This window comes from Muntiacus reevesi, chromosome 3 (genome assembly GCF_963930625.1).
Source record: "Muntiacus reevesi chromosome 3, mMunRee1.1, whole genome shotgun sequence".
Classification (NCBI taxonomy): Eukaryota; Metazoa; Chordata; class Mammalia; order Artiodactyla; family Cervidae; genus Muntiacus; species Muntiacus reevesi.
The window spans coordinates 44,794,094-44,806,195 of NC_089251.1; the positions used below are offsets into that span (position 1 = coordinate 44,794,094).

General features: G+C 35.0%; 1 protein-coding gene across 3 annotated transcripts in view; it reads left to right on the plus strand.

Annotated features, from left to right (window-relative positions):
• Positions 1 to 12,102, plus strand: part of USP34 (ubiquitin specific peptidase 34) — a 225,087-nt gene that overhangs the window by 138,382 nt on the left and 74,603 nt on the right. For all 3 annotated transcript variants that reach the window (XR_010662332.1, XM_065929087.1, XM_065929088.1), the window contains exons 28-33: positions 92 to 192; positions 404 to 613; positions 4,751 to 4,876; positions 5,896 to 6,018; positions 6,139 to 6,222; positions 6,737 to 6,823. Coding sequence is in view for 2 of the 3 variants with exons in the window: in XM_065929087.1 (XP_065785159.1) it covers positions 92 to 192; positions 404 to 613; positions 4,751 to 4,876; positions 5,896 to 6,018; positions 6,139 to 6,222; positions 6,737 to 6,823 (731 nt within the window). In the remaining variant the exon portion in view is untranslated. The remainder of the gene's footprint in view (positions 1 to 91; positions 193 to 403; positions 614 to 4,750; positions 4,877 to 5,895; positions 6,019 to 6,138; positions 6,223 to 6,736; positions 6,824 to 12,102) is intronic.

The following is a 12,102-nucleotide window of genomic DNA, read 5'->3' on the forward strand; positions in this document are numbered from 1 at the left end:
CAGTGGAATTAATTGCTATAACCATGTATTCATGTTGGCAGATAAATTAACTCTTACAAAAAGTTGACTTTCATTTTCTGCTATTTTTAAGGAGGCCTTATGGGACCTGTCAGGATGATTTCTTCTGGACATGAATTAACAACAGATTATGATGAAAAAGCACTTCATGAGCTTGGTTTTAAGGATATGCAGGTAAACATAAATGTGGTTTGAGTTTTAGTCATCTTTTGACTACAGTCAGTAGTTGTTTAGTTGAAGTATGGTACAAAATCAGTTCTTAACTGCTTTTGTTAAAATTGTAAGGGGAGTTATTTTCTACATCACAGATTTATTAAACCAAAAACTTACATGTCTAACTATATGTTGATTTCCGCCCCCTCCCCTGTTGCTCCTGTTTTTATAGATGGTATTCGTATCTTTGGGTGCACCACGGAGAGAACGGAAAGGGGAAGGTGTTCAGCTGCCAGCATCTTGCCTACCACCCCCTCAAAAGGACAACATTCCAATGCTTTTGCTCTTACAAGAACCTCATTTAACTACTCTTTTTGATTTATTAGAGATGCTTGCATCATTTAAACCACCCTCAGGAAAAATGGCAGTCGAAGATAGTGAGGTGACTATATCATTTTATTTTCACAAAGTCTTGTTTTGTCTTTGTTGAGTGGAAAATAATTTTCTCAGTAATCTCTTAAATATCAATAAAACCAAGGAATCCATTTATTGATTCATTATGTATTTAAGTGCCTAATATCCCAGGCATGCTGTTTTAAATACTATTATATAAGGATAAAAATAGACACAGTTTCAGCCTTTATTGAATCCAGTGGGGAAGATGGATAATTGCCATGCCTAACAGTTTCAAGTAAACTAACAGATAAGCAGTTTTAGGTAGACATAGTTGCCATGACTTGATATTAAGAGACTGGTGATAGACAAAGACCCATGAAATTAAAAGATGGCTTGCTCCTTGGAAGAAAAGCTATGACAAACTAGTTAGCACATTAAAAAGCAGAGACTAACTCTGTGGCTGATTCATTTCAATGTATGACAAAACCCACTGAAAAATAAAAAATAAAAATAAAAAATCTAAAAAAAAAAAAAAATTAAAAGCAGAGACATCACTTTGCCAACAAAGGTTCATATAGTCAAAGTTACAGTTTTTCCAGTGGTCATGTATGGATGTGAGAGTTGGACCATAAAGAAAGCTGAGCACTGAAGACTTCCTGCTTTCGAACTGTGGTGCTGGAGAAGAGTCTTGAGAATCCCTCAGACAGCAAGGAGATCAACCAGTCAAATCTAAAGGAAATGAACCCTGAATATTCATTGGAAGGACTGATGTTGAAGCTCCGGTACTTTGGCCACCTGATGTGAAGAGCTGACTGATTGGAAAAGACCCTGATGCTGGGAAAGATTGACCGCAGGAGGAGAAGGGGCAACTGAGGATGAGTTGGTTGGATGACATCACTGCCTCAATGGACATGAGTTTTGGCAGACTCTGGAAGATTGTGGAGCACGGGGAAGCCTGGTGTGCTGCAGCCCACGGGGTCGCAAAAAGTCTGACACGACTGAGCAGCTGAACAACAACATTTATATATTATTAATGTTTTATCAAGGAAGGTTTCTCTGAGGGAAAAGGTTTCTCTGAGGTTTCTCTGTATAAACCTCAGCTTTGAAGATGAAAAGGAGGCTACTCAATGAAGAGAATGGAATAACTTGGATAGAGTAGACTGATTCCTGAAGTCCTTGATAATAAGAAGGAGTTAGGCAGGTCTGGGAATTGTTTGGGAGCTAGTAAGTAGAGTAAGGAGGGTAGTGGCAGAGTGAAATGAGGGAAATGAAATGAAATGGTAAACAGCCAAGCTGGCCATTGCAAGCTGTTTCCAGTTCACTGAAAATGGACAGCATTGGAATGGTGTTTTGTTTTCAAATTTTATTAATTATCTATATTTATTTATTTAGAGTCTTTGTTGGTGAGCATGGGCTTTCTCTAGTTGCAGCAAGCAGCTGGGCTGGTCCCTAGTTACAGTGCATGGGCTTCTCATTTCAGTGACTTCTCTTTTTGTGCAGCTTGGGCTCTAGGGCCCTTGGGCTTCAGTAGTTTGATACACAGGCTTAGTTGCCCTGAGGCATGTGGAATCTTCCCGGACCAGGGATGGAACCCATGTCCCTTGCATTGGCAGGAGGATTGTTAATCCTTGGCCCACCAGGGAAGTCCACCATTGAAGTATTTTAAGCAGAGGGAGAGACATATATCTTAATTTTCCTTAAAGGTAATAGGTTTGTTTGACAGGGATAGAAAAACAAGAAGGAACCTCATGTACTAGCATGGAAATAGTACATGGAGGAAGAATTGACTTTATTTGGATAGAAACCAAGACAATACTGTAAAGCAATTATCCTTCAATTAAAAATAAATAATTTAAAAAATTTGACTTTAAATACTATCTTTTTAGTGATAACTCTCAAACTCACTTCTCCAGACCAAACCTGTTCTCTGAGTTCCAAACTTAAACATTCAGTTGCTTACTTAACACTTGCACTTAATGTCCCACAGGCATCCGTTCTCCTTCATTGAAATGGAATCCACCCAGTTCCTCAAGTCAGAAACCTGGACTCCATTTCTTCTCTTCTTCCTGAACCCGAGTCTATCCCTCCTCCTGATCCTGTCTGCCACACCTGATGTTTTGACCTGTTGTCCTCTTAATTTATTTTCACTGCCACCATTCTATTTCAGGGGACCATCTTGGAAGAATCATCATTTTGAGATTGGCAGATAAAATAGTGGTGCCTTTATGACTTTTCTATGTTAGGCTAACAGAGTTCTTTCCTGAGAATGTTAAGTGGCTTCTTTGTACTATTCCAGGATGTATTTGCTCATGAATTATCAAATTGAGTCATCTGTTTCCCATAATATGGTTTCTCTTGTGGTGGCACACTCTTAAATTCCCAAGAAATCCCCTTTTTATTCGAGCAAAATAATCTTGATAATAATAGATGTCCATAAACCTCCATTTTCTTACCTTTAAATTTTATGCCATATTTAATGACCTTTTGCGTCCTGTCAGTGTTGTATGGCTAGTTTAAAAGTAAAAGATGATTATAAGAACTTCCTGCTTTTTTGAGAGGGGTGCTAGTAATCTATGAAGTTTGTTATGGGAGCATAACATAAGGAGGACACAAAAATTTGAAAAACTGGAAGCATGATTATAATGTAATTCAAATATAAGGACAGAAAGACAGATTGTAACCCATACTACAAAAGACCTTAAGAGGTTTTTATTTATATTAAAATGGATTGTTATTATCATGGAAGCTTTTAAAGCAACAAAAAGTCACAAAGTTTAGATGTTAGTTTGGAAGATTATGTTAAGAGAAAACCAGAGGTAGGCGACCAGTTAGTAGCCCGTTGTAATTGACGATGTGAGGCCTAAACCAGAGAGAAAGCATTCACTTTTGGACAGATAAGTTATTGAACATTGTGACCAGTATGCAGTTGATGGTGTGGGGCTTCTTTGTTGCACTAGATTGGTTCAGTTTTGAAGAGGATTACCAAAAACAATGGATTTTTACTATGTATGACATTGTGTGGCCTTATCACAATGTAGATCATAGTCATGTACACTTGGGGATTTTTTTTCCCCCTCTAGATCATGTGTTGCAGAGTTTAGTCCCTTCCTTGTTTCCCTCCCTCTCCCCTTCCTTTTCTTTTTCAAACTGGGTGTTTAAAAGGAATGAATTCTAAATTACTGAAGAACTGTCAGTGCCTTGCCTTCAACTAAACTAACAGTATTAACTTGGGTTTCTTCCTTTTTTCATTAGGTCTTTGTAAAGCAAAGTTTACCTTGAAATTCCATCTCTAAAATTCTCTTACCTTCAAAGTGCATTAACTTTATACCATTATACAGAAGGAACTGAATTATTTTTTGTAGATGTGAAAGGGTATTCCTTTGGTGTGTGTTAGGCTAGGTGAATATCTCAAAATCATTATGTGACAGCAGCTAATAGTAGACTAATGAGTACAAACTCATACTCTGGAAAATTCCAGAACTGTACATTTTAGCTTTCATTGTTTGTTTACCTCCTAGGGTTGTTCTTTAATTAAAAAACAAAACACAAAAAACCCCCCAAAACTTGCCTATTTCTTACATTGTTGTTTTTGTTCAGTTGCTGAGTTGTGTCCGACTCTTTTTTTTCTTAATACTTTCTGTAATAGTGTTTAGCTTACTGTTATCTCAGTACCTTAGAGAATTCAAATTTAACAAGTGATAATGGAAAAAAGTAGGTTTTTAAAAGTGTTTGCTTTTCTTTTATCTCTGCTTGTCTGCGATTGAAATATAAGGTATGGATTAGGAAAATAAGAGAAACAGGTGTACTCTTTCCCCAAATTAGATATTAACCAGCTTTTTATCATTCTTGGAATAGTGACCTGCAAAGAGGAGATAGGTTATAGTCTGATTGAAATTTACTTGGATGACTTCATAAAACATTTTCACTTCTGTTTGAAAAGTTTTTCTGAGGAAAGTGGCCAGAGTTGCAGGTCACTTTTTCCTAGAAAAGTGTTCAGTAGCAAGTTGAAAAACCACTGCTTTGACATAACTAACTTTACTGTGTAACAAATGGTTTATTCTCAGTTTAAAGTAAGATTTTAATATATTGTAAAACTTGATAGTGATTCGATGCAGATTGAAATTAAGTTTAGATTTAACAAAAACTGATCTGTTTTGATAAGCAGTTGTTCTTATTTTTGTAGAGCTTAAGATGTGAAGAACTTCATCTTCACGCAGAAAACCTTTCCAGGCGTGTATGGGAGCTACTGATGCTTCTTCCTACATGTCCTAACATGTTGATGGCATTCCAGAATATCTCAGATGAACAGGTAAATTCACAAAATATTTTTACTTCTCTGGAGGATGATACTGGTTTACATTTCTACTGGTAATATATGAGATTGGTTATTAGCCTGTAACCTCAGTAAAATTTTGCCCATTTAATAGGCTAAAAAGTGCCACTTCATTTTAATGTTCATATATTTAATTATTAGTGAGCTTGAGTAATATGGGCTTAGTACAAGGCAAGGATGGTCTCTAAAATTATCTCTGTAAATAGTAAATTTGCCTTTATATTAGTGTTTTTTCGTATTACTGTATGTTCTGAATATTGCTTTGTTTTTGACAACAAAGAATAACGTTTAGAGAAAATACATATGGTTTAATGATATTTGTATCAGTGCTTGTTTTGGCTGCTTATACATGGCACTGGTAGAAATAGCGAAAAAGGGAGGCAAAGAAATTTAATATACATTAATATTTCCAGAGGCATGACCTCACATGTATATTAAGTATTAATATATCTTTGTAAAGATGTCTGTTAAAATTAAAGATTATTTTTAAAAGTTATATATATAATAAGGGGTTACTTAGTGGAGTACCAACAGAACACCTCTTGAACTAACTGAAAGACAATGTGCTAATGTTATACTAATGGTTATCTATGATTTGGGATGTTGTTAGGTGATTTTTCAAGACTGTATTTTGAATGCCTTAAAAGTGAAGAAGTTGGGTCCAGAAAATGGGAGTTGATGACTCATTTGTAGCTCTGTGAATAACTCCAGGGTGCACATTAAGTGTGAATAGCACTTATAAATTGAGAGTAAAAAATAATATTTTAAAGTTTGTGTATTTGCATATGACTTTTTAAATGGGTAGGTGTCACATAAATATTAAATACACACTGTACTACTGTATCCTTAAAAGTTGACACATTCAATTAAGCTGTGCGTTTTTCATTCAGAAGATGGTAAATTACCTCAACTATTTTGGAGGATAACATATATTTTTTTCCTATGCTGCTATTACATACATTTGAGAAACCTGTATTTTTCTTTCTTAATTTAAGAGTAATGATGGACTTAATTGGAAAGAACTGCTCAAAATTAAAAGTGCTCACAAGCTGTTATATGCCCTGGAAATTATTGAAGCACTGGGAAAACCTAACCGAAGAATAAGGAGAGAGTCAACGGTGATTGCATTTCCATTATTATCATCAAATGTTTGTTTTCTCTCTAGAGCAAAATTCCAGAGTACATTATCTTTTAATCCTCCTGCCACCCTTCCTTATTTATTTTTGCCATTCCCACAGGGAAGTTATAGTGATCTTTATCCAGATTCAGATGATTCAAGTGAGGATCAAGTGGAAAACAGTAAAAATTCCTGGAGTTGCAAGGTTTGATTATACATGTTTTGCAGTGTCTTGGTAAAAATAATTGATCTCATGTACCAAAAGTAGGTACCTTAATTATTGTTTTAAAGTAACGTACCATTTAAGTAAAGCATGATTTTTAAATTATATATTACTTTAATCACATTAATTAAACTGAGATTATTTAAGGCCCTGGTGCTTCTGTTTTTAGCACTTATTTTTTTCCTTCATTAGAATACTGTGTTAGGACATCTCAGTGCCTGAAATTAAATGGTTAATGGAATACAAAGATATGTATATAGATTTTTGTAAGAATCTTTTCAAAAATTTCTTGAAAATTAGCTGGCTGTTGTTACTTTATTGTATACAAGTTATATTTGTTATTTAAACCAAAGAATAATTTCCTAAATGAAAGATATGTAGTATTTTACTTACACACACTGGATGTATACACACATCCAGTCACTGAATCAAAAAGCAGATTTTACTGCATTATATAGCTGCTTTCCTCTTACTATACTCTCGCAATTGCTTACAGTTTGTTGCTGCTGGAGGACTTCAACAGTTGTTAGAAATTTTTAATTCTGGAATTCTAGAGCCAAAAGAGCAGGAATCCTGGACTGTGGTAAGTGAAAATTCACACTTTGAACCAGTTACAGTAGCTGATTGCCACTTCCATAAGCCAAATCCATGAGCCACTTGCAAGTGTAACTTTTGCTGCAAACTTTATTGTAGTAAAGGAGTGTGGTATACAGTATAAATAAATTTAAGGAAAAACAAGGAATCTGGTGAGCTAATTGTGAGTAAGAGTTCTCAGTGTCAACTCTGTATAAATTTTAAGTGCTAATATTAATGGTTCTGAACTATAATTCATGAACATTTTTTCATTAACTTGGTAAGTTATATATTAATGTTTATATAGTCTTTAAAATTTGGGATGCTTTTTAAGAAACTTGGTTTGTCTTTAGTTTTTTGAAAATATTTTTTTTCTTTGTTTTGATCATTTTTTTCCTTTAAGCAGCAGTACTCCAAATGTATTTCCAGACCATTTGTAACTGGTCTGCAATGAAATAGGTACAGAATTTGAGAGTAAGCCTTTAGAAATTTTTATAGCAATTGGACATTGATGCAGTATTTTTTAAATAGTATTTTACAAAATTATTGATCTTTAACAAAATGGAAGCTTTAGGAAATAGTACTTATTGCTGTTAACGTGAAGAAGCACTGTCCTATAATATTAGGAAAATAAAATTGCTTACTTGTGGAATATTTTAAAATTCATAATGATGGACCAAACTGCATAATCCAGTTTTGTATGAAATGGAAAGTATGCTCATTTCCTGACCTCCAGCAAAGCAGAATAGCATTATGAAACATTGCATTCAAAAATTAATTTCTTAGTACTTGTTTTATAGAATTATTTTAGAGTCTAGGAGTCAGATGTTCTTGATTTACTATTGAATGCTGCTGCATCCAGTATATTAAAGAAAATACACTTTTTAAGACATGTATTGCTATCTGTTAAGATTTTGTTACGTGTAACTCTAGGGCTGATTCATATCAATGTATGACAAAACCCACAAAAAAAAAAGATTTTATTAATCTTACCAACAATACTTTGCCATTTTTATTTTACGTATTTTGCTACAGATATTTTCCTTCTTAGATACCTCTGCAATAGTAATTGTTGTTTTTTTGACTTTTAAAGCTCAAATGTCTTTTGTTGTGTTTTATTATTGTGTTTTTGTTTTCTCACTACTCTTTCAGAATTATAAGGTGCCTTTTCTCAGGCAAAGTGAGAGAATTTAAAATTTTTAATGAGTAGTTATGTGTTGTTCATAGGACTTTTGCTTAAAAACTGTTCTGTGTTTGCTTTGAATAAAGTTTACAGATAATCATGTGCTAAAGATTTTCTCTGTTTTGCCTTTTAAAATTACGGATACTTTTATGAAGTATTAAGAAAAATTTACTACCATATGGCACACACTGTAGCTTGGCAACGCTTGAGGTGCTAGTTTGCCTAATACATAGATTGCTTTCAGATTGACTGAGATCCACTATTTATAATGTATCTCTCAATATATTAAAGAATACTGTGAATAGTCTTACAATTCACAAACTAAATTTTCGTGAAGTCCAATTTTTTCTGTTTTTTCTTTTGTTACTTGAGTTTTTGGTATACTCTCCAAGACATCATTGCTAAATACAATGTCATGACCCTTTGGTTTTGTGTTTTCTTTCAAGAATTTTATTGTTTTTTAGGTCTTATTCTTTGGTCTTAGATCCTTGATTCACTTTGAGTTAATTGGTGTATATGGTGTTAGGTAAAGATTCAACTTTGTTCTTTTGCATGTGGAGATACAGGTTTTCCAGCATCTTTCCTTGAAAAGACTCCTTTTGCCACAGTGAATGTTCATGGCATCCTTATCAAAAATCATTTAATCATACAGATGAGGGTTTATTTTTGGGCTATCAGTTCCATTGCTTTCCCCCCCACCCCCCCATTTATTTTTATTAGTTGGAGGCTAATTACTTTATTGTAGTAGTTTTTGCCATACATTGACATGAATCAGCCATGGATTTACATGTGTTCCCCATCCCGATCCCCCCCCCTCCCCCATCCCATCCCTCTGGGTCTTCCCAGTGCACCAGCCCTGAGCACTTGTCTCATGCATCCAACCTGGGCTGGTGATCTGTTTCACCCTTGGTATAGTATACTTGTTTCAGTGCTATTCTCTCAGAACATCCCACCCTTGCCTTCTCCCACAGAGTCTAAAAGTCTGTTCTGTACATCTGTGTCTCTTTTTCTGTTTTGCATATAGGGTTATCGTTACATTCTTTTTAAATTCCATATATATGTGTTAGCATACTGTATTGGTCTTTGTCTTTCTGGCTTTCTTCATTCTGTATAATGGGCTCCAGTTTTATCCATCTCATTAGAACTGATTCAAATGAATTCTGTCTAATGGCTGAGTAATATTCCATGGTGTATATGTATCACAGCTTCCTTATCCATTTGTCTGCTGATGGGCATCTAGGTTGCTTCCATGTCCTGGCTATTATCAACAGTGCTGCGATGAACATTGGGGTACACGTGTCTCTTTCAGATCTCCATTCCTTTTTTTAAAGCTATCTTTATGCCAATACTTCACTGGTATCAGTACTGTAGCTTTGTAGTAAGTTTTTAAATCAGAAAGTGTAAGTCCTCCAGGTTTGTCATTTTCTTTCAAGATTGTCTGTTTGGAGTTCCTTGAGATTCCTTGTGAATTTTAGAATGAATTTTTCTATTTCTTCAAAAATCATCATTAGGATTTTATTAGGGATTGCATTGAATCTGTAGGTCACTTTGGGTGGTATTGATATTTTAGTAATAAGTCTTCCAGTCCATAAATGCAGGATATGTTTCCATTTATTTGTCTTTAATTTCTTTGAGCAACTTTTTTTAGCTTTTATTGTAGAAGTCTTTCAGCTCCTTGGTTAAGTTCCTTCCTAGGTATTTTATTCTTTTTGATGCTATTTTAAATGGCATTGTTTCTGTCATTGTCTTTTCATATTGTTCACTGTTCATGTACAACTGAATTCTGTAGTTGACTTTGTATCCTTCTACTTTGCTGAGATCATTTATTAGTTTTATCAGCTTTTATGTGGAGTCTTTAGGGTTTTCTGCATCAGTAACAAACAGATAAATTTATTGCTTCCTTTCCAGTTTTGATGCCTTTTATTTTTCTTGTGTATTGCTCAGGCCAAAACTTAACACTACAGTGTTGAATAGAAGTGGTGAAAGCAGTTGTCTTTGCATTGCTCCTGATCCTAGAAGAAAAGCTTTCAGTCTTTAACCATTGAGTATGATTTTCACTGAGTTTTTCATACATGACTTTTATTTATTATGTTGCACTAGTTTCCTTCTGCTCCTATTTCATTGAGTATTTTTATCATAAAAGGGTGTTGAATTTTGTCAAATGCTTTTTCAGCAATAATCAAGATAATGTAGTATTTTCCTTCATTTTGTTAATATGGAGTATTTACATTGATCAGTGCTCATATGTCGAACTATCCGTGCATTCTAAGAATAAATCCCAATTGGTCATCCTTTTAATTTGTTGCTGAATTCTGTTTGCTAATATTTTGTTGAGGACTTTTACATGAATATTCATAAAGAATGTTAGCCTGTAATTTTCTTGTAGTGTCTTTTGTCTAGCTTTGGTTATGCTTGCTTCATCAAATAAGTTACGGAGTTCCCTCTTCAGTTTTTTGGGAAAGTTTGAGGATTGGCATTCAGTTCAGTTCAGTTCAGTTGCTCAGTCGTGTCCGACTCTTTGCGACCCCATGAATTGCAGCACGCCAGGCCTTCCTGTCCATCGCCAACTTCCGGAGTTTACTCAAACTCATGTCCATTGAGTTGGTGGTGCCATCCAGCCATCTCAATTTCTGTCGCCCCTTCTCCTCCTGCCCCCAACCCCTCCCAGCATCAGGGTCTTTTCCAATGAGTCAGCTCTTCGCATGAGGTGGCCTCTAGAGTATTGGAGTTTCAGCGTCAGCATCAGTCCTTTCAATGAACACCCAGGACTGATCTCCTTTAGGATGGACTGGGGGATCTCCTTGGAGTCCAAGGGATTCTCAAGAGTCTTCTCCAACACGACAGGTCAAAAGCATCAATTCTTTGGTGCTCAGCTTTCTTCACAGTCCAATTCTCACATCCATACATGACCATGGGAAAAACCATAGCCTTGACTAGATGGACCTTTGTTGGCAAAGTTATGTCTCTGCTTTTTAATATGCTGTCTATGTTGGTCATAACTTTCCTTCCAAGGAGTAAGGGTCTTTTAATTTCATGGCTGCAGTCACCATCTGCAGTGATTTTGGATCCCCAAAAAATAGTCAGCCACTGTATCCACTGTTTCCCCATCTATTTCCCATGAAGTGATGGGACCAGATGCCATGATCTTAGTTTTCTGAATGTTGAGCTTTAAGCCAACTTTTTCACTCTCCTCTTTAATGAAGAGGCTTTTTAGTTCCTCTTCATTTTCTGCCATAAGGATGGTGTTATTGATATTTCTCCCAGCAATTCTGATTCCAGCTTGTGCTTCCTCCAGCCCAGCATTTCTCATGATGTACTCTGCATATAAGTTAAATAAGCAGGGTGATAATATACAGCCTTGACGTACTCCTTTTCCTATTTGGAACCAGTCTATTGGTCCATGTCCAATTCTGACTGTTGCTTCCTGACCTGCATATAGGTTTCTCATTGGCATTAGTTCTTTATGTTAGAATTTACTAGTTAAGCTGTCAGGTTCAGGACTTCTCTTTTTTGGGAGATTTTTGATAAGTGAATCTATCTCCTCACTAGTTATAAGTCTGTTCAGATTTTGTTTCTTTTTGATTGAGTCTTTATAAGTTTTGTGTTTCTAAGAATTTGTTAATTTTGTATAGCATATTGAGTTTGGGGACATAACAGTTGTTTGTAGTACTCTTAAAATCTTTTTTATTTCTATAGAATTAGTTGTAATGTTCCCACTTTTATTTCTGATTTTAGTAATTTGGTTCTTCTTGTTTCTTAGTCCTCCTAGCTAAAGGTTTGTCAATTTTGTTCTTTTATAAGAACTAGCTTTGATTTTCAGTGATTTTTTTTTTTTTTTAGGTTTTTCTATTCCCTATTTTATTTATCTCTGTTTTGATTTTTATTATTTCCTTTTTGCAACTACTAGCCATGGGTATAGTTTGTTCTTCTTTTTCTAGTTTGTTAACCTCTAAAGTTAGATTAATGAGATCCTTCTTGTTTTTTAGTGTAAACATAGTTATAAATTTCCCCATTAACATTTCATTTGGACCATGTTTTTTATCTTCTTTTGTAAAGTGTCTGTAAATATCTTGGGGATTTTTGTTTTGCTTTCTTTGGGGTTTTTG